Source organism: Ranitomeya variabilis, chromosome 2 (assembly GCF_051348905.1).
Source record: "Ranitomeya variabilis isolate aRanVar5 chromosome 2, aRanVar5.hap1, whole genome shotgun sequence".
In the NCBI taxonomy this organism is placed as follows: Eukaryota; Metazoa; Chordata; class Amphibia; order Anura; family Dendrobatidae; genus Ranitomeya; species Ranitomeya variabilis.
The window spans coordinates 878,019,378-878,039,952 of NC_135233.1; the positions used below are offsets into that span (position 1 = coordinate 878,019,378).

The 20,575-nt window shown below is 38.7% G+C and overlaps 1 protein-coding gene across 1 annotated transcript in view; it reads right to left on the reverse strand.

Annotated features, from left to right (window-relative positions):
- Nucleotides 1–420: 420 nt before the first annotated feature.
- Nucleotides 421–20,575, reverse strand: part of LOC143808074 (putative cation-transporting ATPase 13A4) — a 71,434-nt gene continuing 51,279 nt past the window's right edge. The window contains exons 21-30 of the mRNA XM_077290331.1: nucleotides 18,959–19,038; nucleotides 16,637–16,679; nucleotides 12,983–13,092; nucleotides 11,456–11,552; nucleotides 8,870–8,942; nucleotides 6,954–7,125; nucleotides 5,486–5,694; nucleotides 5,299–5,387; nucleotides 3,421–3,501; nucleotides 421–1,044 (exon numbers count right to left, since the gene is read on the reverse strand). Of these exons, the coding sequence (XP_077146446.1) occupies nucleotides 823–1,044; nucleotides 3,421–3,501; nucleotides 5,299–5,387; nucleotides 5,486–5,694; nucleotides 6,954–7,125; nucleotides 8,870–8,942; nucleotides 11,456–11,552; nucleotides 12,983–13,092; nucleotides 16,637–16,679; nucleotides 18,959–19,038 (1,176 nt within the window). The 3' untranslated portion in view covers nucleotides 421–822. The remainder of the gene's footprint in view (nucleotides 1,045–3,420; nucleotides 3,502–5,298; nucleotides 5,388–5,485; nucleotides 5,695–6,953; nucleotides 7,126–8,869; nucleotides 8,943–11,455; nucleotides 11,553–12,982; nucleotides 13,093–16,636; nucleotides 16,680–18,958; nucleotides 19,039–20,575) is intronic.

A 20,575-nucleotide genomic window follows, 5' to 3' on the forward strand; every position in this document is an offset into this window, starting at 1 on the left:
TGAGCACCAACCACTGGGTGGCTTTCATAGCTATCTGGCAATGATGACAACAGGGGTCTGCTGCAGACCCCGGGTTTTCATGCTAACCCGTCTGCTACCCGCAGTCATGTAACACGAGAGCCGATGGGCGGGATTAGTAGCGCGCTTCTGGACACAAGCATGTTAAATGCCACTGTCAGAGATTGACAACGGCATTTAACATGTTAACAGCCATGGGTGGATCGTGATTCCACCCACAGCTTTTAGGGGCACATATCAGCTGTTCAAATCAGCTGACATTTGCCTTAAAGTTGCAGGCACATCGCTGGAGTCCGCAACAAATGGGGGGAGCCCACCTTAGAGGTAACTATACGTCTAAGGTGGCAAAGGGGTTAATGACTGAGCATCACAGGCTCAAGAAAAACAAAGAAAGGATTCAGCGGTTGTAAAAATTCCTGATTTATTACAATCCATATTGATACATACTTATCACGTTCACTTGTGCAAACTCTGTATTCTAAATTTTCAATTTTGGCTAAAGAAAATATACAAGTGCAAAAAAGTTCACATTTACAACATTGAATAAAACGTATATTTACAAGAGTTGTCTGGAGGGAAATGTTGAAAATAATACATAATATAATAAAACATGTTTTTCCCATTTCACAATATTTGTACACCTTTACAATAGCCTAAGGTAGATATCTCTATGTTATACATTCTTCATACACATTCAGACATGAAATCTGTACCAAAGCCCTCAGGACAATGGACAAAAGGTAGGACAAGATAGGTGAGAAATTTGTTTGTAAGTTGATGACGCACCACGTAGGTCTCATGAAGTTACTTAAGCATTTCATTGTGTTCATAGGCTGGATTGCTGTAGACTTCACTTTTTTGTTCCGTATGTCTGATGACAGGTTTTGTACAATATGTTCTGTTCATAGGTGGCCAGCTTTGATCCATCTCAATATCTCTTATAATTTTTCTGTATTTACTTCTTGATTTATAGTTTAAAGTTTTCTTCATGAGAAGCCAAAGCTTTCTGTTCTCTATGATCAGCTCCTAATACAAAATAGAAATATTAAACAACTGTACAATCAAATTTAACTTTGTAATATTTTTACATTCAATCTATACAGACATTTGTATATGACCATTTTCTCTAATTTATTTAAATGCTAAAGTCTAAGCACACTGTATTTTAATTCATTGCCAAAAATAATCTTAATATACATTTTAATTTTTGTATATTCTAATGTTATCAATGTTATCATGAAAGCATGATCACAGGCTAAAATACTTGGAAATCCAATAACTTTCTAGTTCTAAAGAAAAATAACTGTACAAGATTACCAGAGTTGAGCAAAATTATTCACAAGACCTTGGTCCAATGGCACACCAGTACTCTGCAGTGTTCTAGTCTGGCTGCCACAAACTTCTTACTACTTGCCAGCATACTGAGCTACCATTTTGATTAGTAAGACCTGCATTGTCATGACATTGTGGCTATGGATGAGCTGATCGATTCTAAACAATTATTATTTGTTATAGATATATCAAAATCTGTCAATTTCAATTTTTTAAGAATTAGATTTGCCCATATGTTGCAAATGATTGTCAGCCGATAGAGATTGGCGAATCCAAACAGTAAAGTTTTAAGTCCGTACCGAATACCTACTATTCGGGCACAGACCTCGAACTCAGACTTCACCAGGAAGTTCCGTGTTATTGTTCGGGTTCGGTCCTATGAACATTGGGTGTTTCTCGCTCTGTCATCTGCATGATAGCATAAAAAATACTGGCAGCTCTGATCGGAGGTAAGATTAATACCACTGGTCAGAGTGCTGCAGCTCCCATGCTGCCAGATGACAGCGTGACCAAGCAGCTGTGACTGAAAGGTAAAAAAGTTTACCTCCGGTCATAGGCATCGGCTGATGGGACTACAATTCCCATCAGCCTATGCTTGCTGCCACTAATAACAGTGACAGCTAGCTGTGGTTGATGGAAGTATTCATCAGCCTATGACTGCTGCCACTAATAACCGTGACACCAGGCGGCGGTTGATGGAAGTATTCATCAGCTGGTACCTGCACTATATTTTTTTCTAAATGGCATGGGTTCCCTTGTATTTTTAGGCTGGGGGACAATATCCATGGCCCCTTGATAGGCTGAGAATACCAGCCTCCAGCTGTCTGCTTTAGCATGAATGGTTGTCAAAAAAAAAATAAAAATAAAAAACAGCATGGGGACCCCTCTATTCCTGATAATCAGTTTTGCTAAAACTGACAGCTGAGGGTTGCAGCTCGCAGCCGTCAGTTTTGCCTGGCTGGTTAACAAAAATACAGGGGAAACCACACCATTTTCTAATTTATATATAGTTCAGGTGCCGGCTGATGAACACTCCCATCAGCTGCCGCCTGCTCTTGCTGTTATTAGTTATTATGTAAACTTTTTACCTCCGGTTACAGCTGCAGGCTCATGCTATCATCTGACTAAGTGGGAGCTGCTGCTTTCTGATTGTTCGTAATGATCTTACCGCCGATCAGAGGCAGTGTTTGCCACAATATCATGTAAATGACAGCGTGGCAAGCACTGGAGGTTGAAATCCCCCATTCATGTGAATGGGGTCTGGGTTCGGGTATTGTTCTGGTACCTGAACCAAACTTTTTTTAACTGTTCGGTTGAACCAGTCGGACCCGAAAAACCAAGGGTTCGCTCAGCACAATCAGCTGGTTGTCATTTTGATAGATTAATTTTGGCTGGTAGAAGTTCACCTAAATGTACCAAGTCCTCTGGTTGTATCCTAGCTGACACGTTTTATACTAAATAAAGATACATGCATTTATGATGAGTTTAGATTTTTCTTTCTTCCTTATTTTTTACAAGTTTATTTGATCTGTTTTACAACACATCACATGATCATGATTTCCTGATTATACAACATGATAAACTAGAATATGCAAAACTGCAAATATATATTAAGAATATATTAAAAAAAGATTACTGTCTTCCCTTGTACAAAGGTAAAGTTTTGGCCAACAGATCTTTTGCATTCGTTGAAAGAGTTTTAAGTTTAACCATCCTTTAAAGGGAGTTTGTAAGCACTAAAAGAGTGTTCATATCAAGCATTGGAGTTTGGTACACCCTTGGTGTGGCCAATCAGTTCAGTTCTGATTTCCACAAACTTATTTTGCATCTATCTCCGCACCTTCTTTCTCAATTGACACCTCTGGCTTTACAGGAAACAGTGGAGGACAGAGGTAACTGGAAAACTAGTAGGTGGGAAAGTGCATTGAACTCATCTGTGCACATTTCAGCAATCATTTTATTCTGACAGACTTCATGTATATTGATATTCCAGTTTTGGAAAATAAAGTTATATACTTTTCTATTTTTTACTAGTATTTATTAAATGGATATCATTAAATAAGAACTTACTTCAGCTAAGAGTGAGATAACAACTGTGATAACCAGGGTGATAAAAATGGCAACTCTCCAAGATGTTGGTGTGCATACAATCTAAGTTTGAAAACACAGAAATTAGCATATATTAGAGATATGATTGGGCTACATATTTTATTATGTCACCAAATTTCAGGGCATCAATTCCAAATGATACATTTTGCATCAATGTTGATCCAACAAATATCTGAAGATAGATTTTTTTCAGTGGTTTTATGGACTGATGAGATGAGAGTAACTCTTGATAGACCAGATGGATGGTCCCATGTCTGGACTGGAAGCGGGCACAGACCTCCACATCAACTCAGATGCCAGCCAGGTGGGGGTGGGGTAATGTTGTGTTCTGGTATTATTATAAATGAACTAATTGGACCATTTAGGGTTGAAGATGGACTCCACTGCTTGGCTGACAGCAAAGGCCTTAAAGATGACAGAATAATGACATGGTCCCTTCCTCACCTGACATAAACCCTGTTGAGAACTTGTGGGCCCTTCTTAAACAGATTTACAGTGAATGAAAACAGTACACCTCTCTGAACAGTGTCTGGGAGGCTGTGGTTGGTGCTGCCAAAAAAGTTAAGTGTCAACAGATAAAGAAACTGAGTCCATGAATGGACGGCTTATGACAGAGAATTGAACAGATTATGAAAATCACTCAGTTTGATTAGTGCGTGAGCACAGTGTGATCTGATTTTTTCGAAAGGTGAAAAGACAGAGAAAAGAATGTCTTCATATCTCCATCTTCTCCATGTCAGTCCATGGAAATCGGAGAGCACGGGCTCTATTGTGGAAAAATTCAGACATGTGAGTGGCCCCGTAGAACATGTGAGTGACCCCGTAGAATAACATGGGCCCAATCCGATTATTTGTCAGCTCGCACTTGGAGCAAAAATATGGCAGTCTGCATGAGCCCTAATTGTGAAAATGTCAGCATCAACTATAGGAATTTGTCTCTCTTGAATTGTTCATCTTGTCCACACCCTTTAATTCATGATCACATGCTGCCTAAGCCAGTTCTAAATTTTATGCATATTTTATGACAAACCTATTTTCTGAGAATGTTTTTAATCTAGGGCAGATATGAACATTGTGTTATGGAAATTGTACTAATTGCATTAAGTGTACTATTGTGAAACCCTTAAAAGATAGGATGGCCATTCATACTGAAAGTATATACTGTGGGAGAAAGCCAGCCTGCGATCTACTGTGTATGGAGATTTTCCAATTCAACATCTGCCCTTGGGGGGATAGGGATTGAATAGTTGAGGTACACTTCGTCGTAGTTGGATGGCTTTTTAATTTCAGGTGACACATTCAATATTTGCAGTGTGTCAACACATAGAATATATAAGTGCGAGCGGCAGTGATAAGAAGATGTGTAGGGGCCAGAGAGGTAAATGATAGGGAGGGTTCAAGGAATTTCTTTTTTTTCACATTTTACATTTATTATGATCTATGGTGTGGAGAGGCACCTGAGTATAATAAGGGATGTGAAATTTTGCAGAGAATATTTTCTACTCAAATCGTATTTCGTGAAAAAAACGCGTGAACAGGCGAATTTTAATTTTGCCTCATCCCCTCATCTCTAATTATGATGCTTTTTCCCTGACCTTATAAAACATGTAATTTATATTGGCTAATCCTCACAAGTCATCAGAAAGTTGCGTAATGTAAGTGCATGGGATATTTGCTTGTAATAAGTGAACGGTTTATGAAGAATAATTATAAATCAAGTACGCAGTGTTATTATTGGATTAACATGCTTAGCGTTCATAACATTTAATTGCCATAATACTTTCTAGCTATTAACCCTTTCAAATATGTAGATGATTGTTGAAATGACTGTTCACTTACCTCCAACACATTATATATGCTCTGTATGTCAGCAAATAACAGGAAAATGCAGACTCCCACTTGGATCAATAGTACCGCAGAAAATGCATCTAAAAAATAGGGTTTAAAGTTGGAACAATATTGTGTTTTATTCGATTTTTATTCAGTTGTATAAACCTAGCAAACTAACAAGGGGGATGTTACTTACAGTTGGTATATATCGGCTGACGGAAAGGCTTGCCTTTGGAGAATACAAAAGCCACAATTATGCAATGAAGAGTAGTCAGAGTCCACAGGGTTGTTGTCTCAAAGCTTTTATGGCTCATATTCAGCTGAGAACTTGATTGCATATTTGCAGTAGTGTTATAGCTCAGAGCACTGATATTCATCTGGCTTATGTTCGCATAGATGCAAGTTCTGGAAATATATAAAACAAAATAGTATAAATATAAAGTTATTCTTCCATATTGTTGTAGTTTGGCTCTCTGATTTAGATTTGGATAATATTGGATAACTGTTTTACATCTCTGTGCACATCATATTCTATATATTCCTAGATGAAATCCAAATTTTTTTTAATTTTTTTGGAAATTCATCTGCATAATTTATTCATGAAAATTTTCTGGATTCTTCCAGTTTATTTTTTGTGTGCCTTTTTTGGTCTAGTTTTTAACATTTTTTTGTAAGAGATCGCCTGTTCTTCACTAGTTTTCTACTTTTTGGGAAGAGTTAAGTGATTCCAAATGTTTTACCCTGATTCATCAGTTGTGACTTTTCAAAAGATGCAAAGCTTGACATAACTCAACTCCAGTGCCCCCTGCTCTATTTATGGTATTTTGGCAAAAGTTTTGCGCCATGTTGTGAAATGTGCGACTTTTTATGCTAAGAAGTCTCAAAAACTTTGATATTGTGCTAAATTCATGAATCAGGTGAACCATTTTGAAGAATTTGGAGCACAAGTGATGAATAAGGTCCTTCAACTCTTGCAGATAAAGACATCCCAAAAGCTAAGTAACTTCTTTTTGTAGTCTGCGAGCTACATTCAAATATGACAAAGGATGATTAAAGCTGCCCAGAGTATGCAACCAGATATATCTTTTTCTGAAACGCTCCGGCATTTCAGAGAGAATATTCTTTAGGATCCAGCCAGGGATTATGGCTGGAGACAAGAATAGTCTGGCCAAACCTTTAAAGCATATTCTTCAGAAACACCGGAGGATTTTATAGAATAATATACCGTGTAGCAATTGAAGCTAGGCTGCCATTCATGCTGCCAGGGGTTTGGGCAGCATGAACAGCCTGACAGGTTCCCTTTAAAATAGTATGAATACTAGATTGGTGGGGTTCTAACATCTGGTTTCCATACCAATCTGTTGTTTTTAGCACTTGTGGCAGCCACTACACAATTAATGGAGCTGTGCTGATTGACTCTGTTCACTGTTTAGAGCTAAAAGCAACTGATAGGTAAAGATGCCGTATATCAGATCCCTATTGATCTGGTACTTCTGACCTAATCATGGAAAACCATTATACTTTTTATCGCAAAGGAATTTTCATTCCTTTTTATTCAGTAAACTAAGCACTTTAATTATTTATATTACAAGTTAATATCATAACATGTAATTATCAAGTACTATGATTTTGAGTTCTACTAGTTAATGCATATAGATACTTACGTGTCAGGGTTTGCAGTGTACCAAGGTTGTTGCTGGACAACAATGAACCCATAGACTTGTATTGCTATAGTAAAAAGTACATGCAACACAACTGACAACAAGAGAGGAGGAGACATCAGCTGGGCTGGCGGTCTGTATGGCGCTAGTTTGGGGTATGCTTGGTTTAAACTCACTGGAATAAAGAAAAATAAAGGTAAGATTTGATTAACATTTCTACAACACTTCCCGATGCTGTGCTTTGCTGAGTGTGGTTTATTTTCCCTTTAGATCATGAACAATGAAGAATGTATGTGACTGTATAGCTATGAGGACTTTTTTATAAATGATCATACATCAGTAATATAATAAATAACACTATATAAAGTAGATAGCAAATGTTCACTTTTAATTATTATAATTTAATAACTTTACAAGGGTGCAAAATGAATAAAAACATGACTGGTTTCTTCAGACAAACAGCACCACACTTTTCCATATAATGTGTCTGTTTTTTGGAGCTGACCTGAGTAACCCATGCTATAAAGGCCACTTAAAATACAATATTGCATGGCGTGAAGAAAGCTTATGTTGCAGTGCAATAGGAAGCAGCTCTAACTCCATCTAGGTTGTGGCTTTAGGGCCCGATGCATCAAAACTTTCATACCAGAATTCTGGCCTAAATTGCTTTGAAAAGTCTCAAAATTTAGGTTTGACTCGGAGCTGCACCAATATGTTGGGACTTTTGGCATTCTTACGCTAGTTTCTCCCAGCTCTGACAAAATGAGCAGAGCTGGGGTGGGATGATGGCATGACAACTGTAGCTTGTCAAATTCATGATGAGTGGTGGTGTTCATTATAGCACCAATACTACTCCAGCAGGGTCTGCAATAAGGTTTGCGGTGAGGTGCACATAGATGTATATGCTACTCGTCCAACACTCCTCATTCATGAAGAGGCTTACACCTCCATCAAGACCAACGTGAACAATGCTGGTCTTGATGCATCAGGTCCAATATCTTTATTCTAGTCTTTAAAACAACACCAGAGAACTAAATACAATGTTTCATGTAGGTAAAAAGTGGTATGATATTCTATTGATGTACCATGACTCACCTTTGCACGAGTAACCCTTTAAAGGGGAACTGTCACCAGGTCCAAAAATTGCTAGTTCTTAATCTTCTTTGATTCCTGCTGCTCCCTTGAGTTCTTTTTTTTTTTTTTAATTCTTCATACAGTTCTAGAGATATTGACCTTTTTATTTAGCTCTAATTTTTTAAGTCTTTAAAAGGGGACAAGGATATAAGGGTTTTCTAGGGGTGTGTCTTTAGGATACTTATTACACTATAAGTAGCACCCCCTTGTAAAGACCATAAAAAGTAGCACCAAATAAAAAGACCCAGATCTCTAGAGCTATGAGGCAGATTGTAGCAAAACAAAAATTAGAATACTCAGGCAGAGGTGATAATAAGGGAGCAAAAACTGGCCATTTTTGACCTGATAGTAATATAGTTATCTCATGGCTGAAAAAAGACACTTGTCCATCCAGTTCAGCCTATATTCCATCAGAATAAATCCCCAGATCTACGTCCTTCTAAAGACCCTAATAACTGTAAGATACAATATTGTTACGCTCCAGGAAGACATCCAGGCCTCTCTTTAACCCCTCGACTGAGTTCGCCATCACCACCTCCTCAGGCAAGGAATTCCGGATTCTCACTGCCCTAACAATAAATAATCCTCTTCTATGTAGGTGGAAAAACCTTCTCTCCTCCAGACGCAGAGAATGCCCCCTTGTGATCGTCACCTTTCTGGTATAAACAGATCCTCAGAGAGATATTTGCATTGTCCCCCTATTGTCCTTTTCACAAAATAGAATTAAAACGAGCATAAAGCCATATTTTAAGAAGCAATTGTAATACATTATGTTTGTTTCTTACTTGTTAAGCAGACAACTATAGTCACAGCAACATCTTGAACAAGGAGCTGGTAGTTGGAAAGAATATTAATTTGCTAGAGAAATGGAAAAATATAAAATATGAATGAAAACGAGAAAAAAAAGATATTATATGTAAGAAAGATTAGTAAGAAACATACTTTTCTTGAACAACTACTATCTCAAAAGCTGGCCATACACATTAGTTCGCTGTCAGGTTTTGTTTGATTGACAGCTGTCTTGCGCTAGTCCCCCATACACAGGAATGCTTGACTGAGCGTGCCTGTGTTTTCTATAATGAAGGTGATGCCAGAGTCCTCTGGCAGAGGCTTATCTCCACAGCAAAAAGGATCGAGCTATTGAATTCTAACCTGCCTGATCCTTTTCTCCCCCAAACATAATCTGTCTGTGGGCATCAGAGACACCTCCCCCATTATTGGTATATGGTAGGCAAATTTTACTAAAATCAGCAGGATCAGCCAACTTTTACCAGTAGTGTTTGGGGGCCTAAGCTTGGGATCACATCTGTGTTGGAGCCTCTGTCGGGCTTCATCAAACATTCTGTCATTTTTGCTAGAACAAATAATTGCACTATTTTTGCTGATAGAATAAGGTCGATCCGAGGGTCTTAAGGCCCCGTCTCACATAGCGAGATCGCTAGCGATATCGCTGCTGAGTCACAAGTTTTGTGACGCAACAGCGACCTCAGTAGCGATCTCGCTATGTGTGACACGTACCAGCGATCAGGCCCCTGCTGTGAAATCGCTGGTCGTGTCGGAATGGCCTGGACCTTTTTTTGGTCGTTGAGGTCCCGCTGACATCGCTGAATCGGTGTGTGTGACACCGATCCAGCGATGTCTTCACTGGTAACCAGGGTAAACATCGGGTTACTAAGCGCAGGGCCGCGCTTAGTAACCCGATGTTTACCCTGGTTACCAGCGTAAATGTAAAAAAAAAAAAAACAGTACATACTCGCCATCTGATGTCCGTCAGGTCCCTTGCCGTCTGCTTCCTGCTCTGACTGAGATCCGGCCGTACAGCGAGAGCAGAGCGCAGCGGTGACGTCACCGCTGCGCTCTGCTCTCACTGTACGCGGCTCAGTCAGAGCAGGAAGCAGACGCCAAGGGACCTGACGGACATCAGATGGCGAGTATGTACTGTTTGTTTTTTTTTACATTTACGCTGGTAACCAGGGTAAACATCAGGTTACTAAGCGCGGCCCTGCGCTTAGTAACCCGATGTTTACCCTGGTTACCCGGGTGCTGCAGGGGGACTTCGGCATCGTTGAAGACAGTTTCAACGATGCCGAAGTCGTTCCCCTGATCGTTGGTCGCTGGAGAGCGGTCTGTGTGACAGCTCCCCAGCGACCACACAACGACTTACCAACGATCACGGCCAGGTCGTATCGCTGGTCGTGATCGTTGGTAAATCGCTATGTGAGACGGGGCCTTTAAAGAGAAGACAAATTTGTTTTAGAACTGCTTTTGTCTTGAGCACTTTGTAATGAATAGAGGCACCTAGCAATCACATTATCACTAGGTGTCACCCCTGGCAAGTCAGAGGAGCTAGCACAGTAACTAAATTGTAGCCCGAGTCTATACCTAAGGCCAGGATCACACATATGCGTGATACGGCCGAGTCTCGTAGGTGAAATCCCTCCTCTGGCGCCGGCACTTGGGAGCGGAGCGTGCAGCCGCACAGCAACACTTGGAGCTGCACGCTCCGCTCCCAAGTGCCGGCGCCAGAGGAGGGATTTCACCTGCGAGACTCGGCCGTATCACGCGTATGTGTGATACCGGCCTAATATGTATCAAACTGACAAATTAATTTTAATACTTTATTTTAGTATCGATTGTGATTTTTTTTTTCTTTTTGTACATTTTCCCATTTTCCCTCTAAGAAAGCTAAAAATAAAATAAATTACTGTATATAATATAAATTACATAAAAAATTATCCTAAACACCATACAAAAAAAAGGAGAACAATGTTTGTATTTTTGTGGCCAAATAAATGTAATAGCTAAGGCCAATAAACTGCAAAGTGTGAAATATTTTTAAGAAGTGTCTGGTCATACATTCTGAGTTAAACTAGATGCTTAATTGTGACAGATTAAATATAATAATTGTTTTTATCCACATGGAATTATTAAAAAGGCATATTAGTAATGTTTCCTGAGTGATTAATATTAAAAAAAAATGTTCTCATTTAGCTAAAAGCAAGATTAAATATTTTATAATTAATATTACAGGAGTTTTTTCTACACAAAGCATCTGTGTCTTCTTCAACGGCCTGTACTCTAGAGACCTAACATAAGTGTTGCTGAGGTTGCAGTCGCACCAGTGCCCTGATGCCTGAGAAAGCCCAATTTCCCCTCTACTACTTAGAATTACGCTAGTGATACAAATACCACATGGTGCATGAAGGGTCCTGATACTGATTTAACATCTGCATCCAAAACTTTAAAACTGCATCTGTGCTGCATTCTCTGCCATTTAGCAGTTTACATATTTTCTTTTTATAAAATGAGAAAAATCAAATGTTTATTCATCTGTAAAATAATGAAAGAAAATTATTTATAAGCAATCTTACCCAATATAGCAGAAGTAGACAAACAAACTGGATCATGGCATAAAGAGTCATGTATTTGAAAACGCAGAAAGATGTGACCAAGGCCGCTCTTCCTTCCCTAAACATAAAAATATGGGGGTCAGACTAAGCAAATCATCACAGTCATTGACCAATCAATATCAATCTCAACATACACTTACACTAAAAATATCATGCAATGGCATTTATATCCTGACTGGGTGTAGGTGGTGCATAAGGCTGCATAAGGCAAATAGTCACCTGTTTTTTCAAAATGTAAAAAATCCAAAAATTCTGTATTGTGCTAATTCTACAACCTCCAATTTGCAGCTAAAGAGCTGCTCTACAAACAGAAAATCAGAGCAAATATTGCTGCCGCTCGTAGCAAGCGATCACAGCACAGCATTATTTGTTATGATGCTCTTGAAAAAGATAAAAGCTGCACTAATATTGATTTCTATAAAACATGTTGCCCATCGCCTATGAGTCCTATGCATCCATGAGCAGAAGACTTGCATCACCTCCCCCTGCACTATTCGGCAGTGACTGACAGGCTGCCAGGGTTGCCAACCATCCAGAAATTCCTGGATAGTCTGTAAAAATAGGGTATTTTTTTTTCCCTGTCCATAAAATGGAGGTGTCTGTGATTTTTTTTTTTGAGGATGAAGAAACTTACAAAAATTATTTTAGGTGCAATTTTGAACATATTAACATTTACAGTAAATACAGCTGATTTCTGCTATAAGACTTATGGACTGTAGGCATGCATCACTTTGATTTATTATGGTTTTCCAATGTATCTGTAAAAAATATTGTCTGTGTGTGATTTTTTGGTAAGCTGTCCAAAAAAAATAAAAAGTAAAGCTGGCAATCTTGCAGGCTGCTATACAAAAATATACAGTAGCCTGTCAATCACTGGTATAAATTACTGTCATTCAACTCAATGCCTAGCCATATGGATAATGCTCCTAAGCTCCCTCTAGTGGTAGATACAGTTAATTGTTTGATTTTATTAAAGCAGTATATAAGGGATTTGGAGGCTTGTGTCAGAAATAACTGCTGTATTCTGAATATGATAAGCAAGTAAATCTGATCATAATATTGAAATGATCTTCAAAGGTAGATAGTAAATCAGCACACTAAAACTGATTCTTAAGGAAAACATTGTTTATAAAGGTATTTCAGAGTATAATAATAATAATAATAATGATCTTTATTTTTATATAGCGCTAACATATTACGCAGCGCTTTACAGTTTGCACACATTATCATCGCTGTCCCCGATGGGGCTCACAATCTAAATTCCCTATCAGTATGTCTTTGGACATACTGTGTGATATTTGCACAGTAGTTAAATTGCATTATATGCTACACATCAAGTGACAAAAAAATACTATGCTTGCAATGCTAAAAATGTAAATATATACAGCAAATAGCACAACAGTGAAGAACCATTAAAGGTATGTCAGGTAATTCTGACATTATTTTAATTGATACATAAAAATATGAAGAACAGATTATTTTACCTACTTTATCAACTGTGGGATGCATCCTATGTTAGGAGTGTGTGATGTGAATGGAGAGGCAACAGATGCTTCTTGCTCAGAAAGAGATATACCAGCATGAGCCACTTTCAGTGCCTAAAAGAAAGTATCGCAGAATTTAGTTTAAGGTTCTTTTAAGAAGTTGTGTTTTTTTGGTTAAAAGGATATTCTTAAATTGTCTCTTGGGCAGCTCACAACTCTGCAGTCTCCATACTTCCAGATTTATGGCAGGGTGGGCACACCTTATGGAATGGCAGTTGTGCTGTGAAGCAGAACTGTAGTATTAATAGAAGCTCAGCGCAAGGTCTGCTGTAACACGTTCAGCTATCAGTGGTTTGCTCTGGAGTGTAAACTGATATCACAATATATAGAGAGATAATAGGAAATTTGAACAAACACCTGAGAGCCGCCCTGATTAGGAGATCTACTCTGGGAGAAACTGCCATGCAGGGTGGTGAATTTGCAAGATTTATAACAGCAGTTTGTCAGGAGCTGAGAGGGAAGGAAGGAGGTGAGCAGCTAATTGCTGTATAGGAAGCAATAGACTGTATAGGGATGGCTGGGATATTATATTTTAAGCCCACTACTGGAATGTAACTACTGCGCTCTCCCGGTCAGGGTCTGGGTAAGTACTAGTGGCTGAGTTCCATGGAAACCAGCTGTACTCTCTGAAAGATAAAAGTTCTCATTGCAGGAGAATGACAGCAGATAAAAAAACAAGTGAATTGCAAACTTGCTTATTTTGATGCTATGTAGCTAATTAAAGTAGTTTAATAACTTGATGTAGATTTTTGTTTACCTTGATATTATAATGTGGCAGACAGAATAATAACAAATTAAATTCACAAAATTAAATTCACAAATGCATGCCATAGCTATGTAAATTCTTGTCTACACAATGCCAATAAAATCACTAAAATCAAACAATTGTGTAACCTGAGATCAGTTGCTTGTGCATCATACTTGTGCCTTAAAGGATTTGCACATACATTTTTGCAAAGTTAAGCAAAAATTCATTAAAAATATTCGACTATTTTATTGCTCACTATTTTATTGTCCATGGTGTTTACAGCTTCTTTATCTAAATGAGTGTTTTGCAATAATGTTCCAAATCCATAAGATCTCCTGCTTACTACAGACGGCTCTCCACTCCCCCCTCATTTCATTCAGTTTATATAGAGAAGCAGAGATGAGAAGGGGATAGGGGCTGTACATAGATCAACACTTTAGACAGGAATAGAAACATACAGTTGTGGCCAAAAGTATTGACACCCCTGCAATTCTGTCAGATAATACTATGTTTCTTCCTGAAAATGATTGCAAACACAAATTCTTTGGTATTATTATCTTCATTTAATTTGTCTTAAATGAAAAAACACAAAAGAGAATGAAGCAAAAAGCAAAACATTGATCATTTCACACAAAACTCCAAAAATGGGCCAGACAAAAGTATTGGCACCCTCAGCCTAATACTTGGTTGCACAACCTTTAGCCAAAATAACTGCGACCAACCGCTTCCGGTAACCATCAATGAGTTTCTTACAATGCTCTGCTGGAATTTTAGAACATTCTTCTTTGGCAAACTGCTCCAGGTCCCTGATATTTGAAGGGTGCCTTCTCCAAACTGCCATTTTAGATCTCTCAACAGGTGTTCTATGGGATTCAGGTCTGGACTCATTGCTGGCCACCTTAGAAGTCTCCAGTGCTTTCTCTCAAACCATTTTCCATTGTCCTGCTGGAAGACCCATGACCTCTGAGGGAGACCCAGCTTTCTCACACTGGGCCCTACATTATGCTGCAAAATTTGTTGGTTGTCTTCAGACTTCATTATGCCATGCACACGGTCAAGCAGTCCAGTGCCAGAGGCAGCAAAGCAACCCCAAAACATCAGGGAACCGCCGCCATGTTTGACTGCAGGGACCATGTACTTTTCTTTGAATGCCTCTTTTTTTTCTCCTGTAAACTCTATGTTGATACCTTTGCCCCAAAAGCTCTACATTTGTCTCATCTGACCAGAGAACATTCTTCCAAAACATTTTAGGCTTTTTCAGGTAAGTTTTGGCAAACTCCAGCCTGGCTTTTTTATGTCTCGGGATAAGAAGTGGGGTCTTCCTGGGTCTCCTACCATACAGTCCCTTTTCATTCAGACGCCGACGGATAGTACGGGTTGACACTGTTGTACCCTCGGACTGCAAGGCAGCTTGAACTTGTTTGGATGTTAGTCGAGGTTCTTTTTCCAACATCCGCACAATCTTGCATTGAAATCTCTTGTCAATTTTTCTTTTCCGTCCACATCTAGGGAAGTTACCACAGTGCCATGGTCATCAACTTCTTGATGACACTGCGCACGGTAGACACAGGAACATTCAGGTCTTTGGAGATGGACTTGTAGCCTTGAGATTGCTCATGCTTCCTCACAATTTGGTTTCTCAAGTCCTCAGACAGTTCTTTGGTCTTCTTTCTTTTCTCCATGCTCAATGTGGTACACACAAGGACACAGGACAGTGGTTGAGTCAACTTTAATCCATGTTAACTGGCTGCAAGTGAGATTTAGTTATTGCCAACACCTGTTAGGTGCCACAGGTAAGTTACAGGTGCTGTTAATTACACAAATTAGAGAAGCATCACATGATTTTTTCGAATGGTGCCAATACTTTTGTCCACCCCCTTTTTTATGTTTGGTGTGGAATTATATCCAATTTGGCTTTAGGACAATTCTTTTTGTGTTTTTTCATTTAAGACAAATTAAATGAAGATAATAATAACAAAGAATTTGTGTTTGCAATCATTTTCAGGCAGAAACTGAGTATTATCTGACAGAATTGCAGGGGTGTCAATACTTTTGGCCACAACTGAATACAGTCTCAGTGAGGGCAGAGAAAAAAGGATTAAAGTACATTGAGAAGAAAGAAGTGAAACATAGAAGCTGTGCTCAGATATCAGCTAATGAAGATAGTAGCATCCTGGATACCTACAAAGCACTCACCCGGAATATAGTGCTGAAAGAGGTATTTTCATAAGTGAAAAATGTGAAACATTTAATCAGACTGTAAACTGATTGTCAGTAATTTTAAAAATGGCTGAAAGAATAAAGATTATAGACTGAAACCTACTGCAATTTTAGTATCTAAAGGTAACCACTAACATGTATTTTTTTTTTTTCATATCAAAGGTATTCATAGCATTTAAATAGCTTGGCACACTATGCACACTGACATGCTCTTCATTGTTAATGGGACTGATATAGATAGCCAAATGCTGTAGCCAACCATCTCCATCAGTCCTATAGACAATAAAATGAGCAATAGTGTGCAAAGTCGACCACTGCTAAAATCAAATGTAAGACACTGGACATTCAATCTCTTGACTGGTGAGGTTTCCAGCCGTGGGGCACCCAGTGATCACACATTTATCATCACAGATGGAGTTATTTGGACAATTCAAGTTTTACTATAAGAAGTAGAATATAATTCTGTAAGTTTCTAAATCATATTAGCTATCATTGTCATGTTTTTCATTCATTTGGTTACTTAGACGATTTCTCCTCGTCTTGCAGTTATCTACAACAATAATACCCACTTCTTGATGTGCATCATGTTATTTAACATTAACAGTGAGGAACAATATATATTTTACTTACTCCACAATCATTGGCTCCATCACCACACATGCAGACATAGTAACTATGGAAGGCAAAAAAAAAAAAAGTGAGTACCATGAAGTGCATCACTTACAAGAAAGTTAATGGGGTTGTCCACTACTAGGATAACCCCTTCTCAATCACCATATTTATCTGTGTAATATAATAATGTGGGCACTAATGCCTGCTCTCTGGGGGCTCGTGTGACGTTGTTATGTCGACATGAACCCTGCAGCCAATCAGCAGCCTCTACATTCTCCCTTCCTTTGGACAAAACTGACACCCAAAAGAAGTGAGAGGCCATGACGCTGCTCTCTGACTTTCTCCGGATGTAAGGGTACTGTCTCACAAAACGATTTACCAACGATCATGACCAGCGATACGACCTGGCCGTGATCATTGGTAAGTCGTTGTGTGGTCGCTGGGGAGCTGTCACACAGACCGCTCTCCAGCGACCAACGATGCCGAGGTCCCCGGGTAACCAGGGTAAACATCGGGTTACTAAGCGCAGGGCCACGCTTTGTAACCCGATGTTTACCCTGGTTACCATTGTAAATGTAAAAAAAACCACTACATACTTACATTCCGGTGTCCGCCAGATCCCTCGCAGTCTGCTTCCCGCTCTGACTGAGTGCCGCCGTAAAGTGAAAGCAGATCACAGCGTCACCGCTGTGCTCTGCTCTCACTTTCCGGCCGGGAGTCAGTCAGAGCGGGAAGCAGACGGCAAGGGACCTGAAGGACACCGGAATGTGAGTATGTACGGTTTGTTTTTTTTAACTTTTACGCTGGTAACCACGGTAAACATCGGGTTACTAAGCGCGGCCCTGCGCTTAGTAACCCGATGTTTACCCTGGTTACAAGCGAACGCATCGCTGGATCGCTGTCACACACCGATCCAGCGATGACAGCGGGAGATCCAGCGACGAAAGAAAGTTCCAAACGATCTGCTACGACGTACGATTCTCAGCAGGGTCCCTGATCGCTGCTGCGTGTCAGACACAGCGATATCGTATGGATATCGCTGGAACGTCACGGATCGTACCGTCGTAGTGACAAAAGTGCCACTGTGAGACAGTACCCTAAGTTATGTACAAAAGAGATGAGAGTGAAGTGGCTGCAGATTGGCTGCGGGGCTTGCGTGACAATGTCACATGAGCTCCAGAAGAGCAGGTGTCACCACTGGAATGGTGCATGCACAGGAGGTGAGTATAGCTTCTATTCTTTTACATACAGAAATACAGTGATTGATGGTCTGTATATATGCCAGCAAGGCGTGAAATGACCGTAGTCCGGCAGGTCTCACTATTCATGAAAAAACTCCCCTCACACCTGCACCTCCGCAAATATCAATCTAACCAATTTTATGGATTAAAACCACACCTTGAAAGAAGGAGCGGGAGAGTGCTGTTTTTCTTGTTACTTTTTTCTATGTAATACAGTGATTGACATTGAGTTGTCCTAGTACTGGACAATTCCATTGAAAACACAAGTAAGAATTTACAAAACAGAATCATGTGTTCAGTTGAGTGGTGAAAAACCTCTTAATGTTTGTCTTTCAGAGGTACAGTTAGAGGGTAGTAAACCTGGCAAGCCATTTGCATTGACTGGGGTTATAAAAAAAAAAGCTCAGCGGTGACTCTGACATCTTGTCAGCCTAGTTCAATGGTACAACTATTTGTTTTCTTTTGAGCTTATATACTTGACTGCTGTGTAGCTATGATCCATCAGAAAACATGTGCGATCAGTTCTTAAAGTTTAACTGTATTGTTGAATGGAAGTCTACATTATAGTAGCTTGAAGCCTATCAGCTGCTGTGTCTATAATTTACTTTACAGTGCATATCAGGAAGATATATGACAAATAAGGTACCAGATCATAATCCTTGACTGTATGTGATCTGACCAATCATAGCAGTTACCCAAGAACAAAGTTAATTTTAAAGTTGATTTTAATCAATAGATCTTGGAATAGTAATAACTTCCACAATTGGATGTGTTTAAAAAAAGTGTCTCTGTGCTGAGCTAATCTTATAAATGAGCCCCTGCTGTTTACTGTGTAATGGCTGTGTCTGACCGTACAGGAACATGGTCTGATCATACCACAGCTCCTGGGCAACATGGGGGGAGTATACAGACATTACTGTAGGGTATCACAACTGATTATTTTTGTGAAGAAAACATTTCCCTGACTATTATTAAAAAATGTTTAATGTATAAATAATATTTATATAAATATTTATTTATACATGTCTCTATTATAATTTTTAATGTATGTTTTACAATATACATAATACAATTATATTTAAGACTATAAGAAGCATACTCTAGTTTTTGGAATTCTTCAATCAGGCTGGATTTTTGTCCTGGTGACATTCTAGCAAAGATGGCTCCATTTACCAGAAGCTGCAATAAAGCAATAAAAGTTCATTGTGTTAAAATATTTACAAAAAGTATATTGATAGAAAAAGACTTCTGGTTTAAATCTAACTTTTTTGGAAAACTAAGGTATTTAAAACAATATAAGGAGGAAGCAACACACATGAAACGTGCGTTGGGGAGACAGGCTGGTGAAGTGCCGTAATTTCTGCAATAAGTATTTACCTTTCATTATATTAACCTCTGTCTTATAGCATTACCTAACTGTCTATCGTCATTGTCTTTTGCAATACAGCACTATGGAGATTATCTGATATGGATGCTTATCCTTTATAGGGGTGAACTTATCCGAAGTGTGTCATACATATACCATTACTGAAATTATTTGAGTTATATCTCCTGAACCATAAATGCAAATATACTGTTCTAACAACTTATTTGTCTTGAATCACTACTTGTCCTACTTATGTGATTTATATGACCTCCATATGCACGGACTATTTATGAACATGTTCTAGGCACTTTTAGATAGACTAACATCATATATACATATATCTTTTTCAGATTTAATTGTTTGTTGCACACCGGCGGCACTCCCAGCCTTCATTCTGGGTCCTGTCACTGATTTTCTGCATTTGCCCATTCATTGTTGTTTTTTAATGAATTTTTCAATATTTTTTTTTTGTATTTAGTAGCATGGACGCTTGGTTTTCCTTTTTTTAATGTCAAAATCTGTTGCATTTATCTTATTCTCCAGGCCAATTTTGATATTTAAAAAATTTCAGAAATCTTTCACTCTACCGCCTGGCCACACCGTTGGTAATAGGTGATGGGGGCAGCTCACCTCCTCTTTGTACAGTGACCAATGCACAGGTCACAAATAATTCCCCAAACCCTCTCCTATAGATGGTTATTTGTTTCTAAACATAAAAATGAATGCGCAACTTAGAGATTCCTGACATATTTGTAGGTTCCATAGAACCATATGTCTTGCTGCCAGGTACAGAGATATGGCTGTGCATATACTTCTCTCTCCATTTATTTATAAGGGAGTTTAAAAAAAAATTTGGTCGAGTATTATTAGAGAAACAAGTAGCACATCTTTGGGAAGAAAGCAGAAGAGAAGGCCTGCATAGACAATTCTGCCAGCTTATCCTGGAAATAGCACAGGGTGAAATATAGATTGTCAAAAAGATTTATTGATTTAAGACATTATTTACAAGTAAAAAAATAAAATGACATTAAAATGACGAAAGTTTTTTTTACTAAATTTATTTTTACATTGCTTAAGGTAATTAAATTTATAGGAAACCTAATTTAAGAAGGATTATAGGTGCACAACATTCAGATTTGCATTTTTTGTCTTTAGGTTGTCTATTACCCTATCCGGATTTGCATAACCCAGTAAAGGATAACTTTCGAAGACATAAATATGTGGAAGAAAAATGCTATGACCTGTCAATTTATTAATGGTTAATGTAATATACATTGTCAAAGTAGAGCTTCAAAACCAGGACTGGTTCCAAAATACAAAACAGGTGGAAATCTTTGCATTACATAGTAA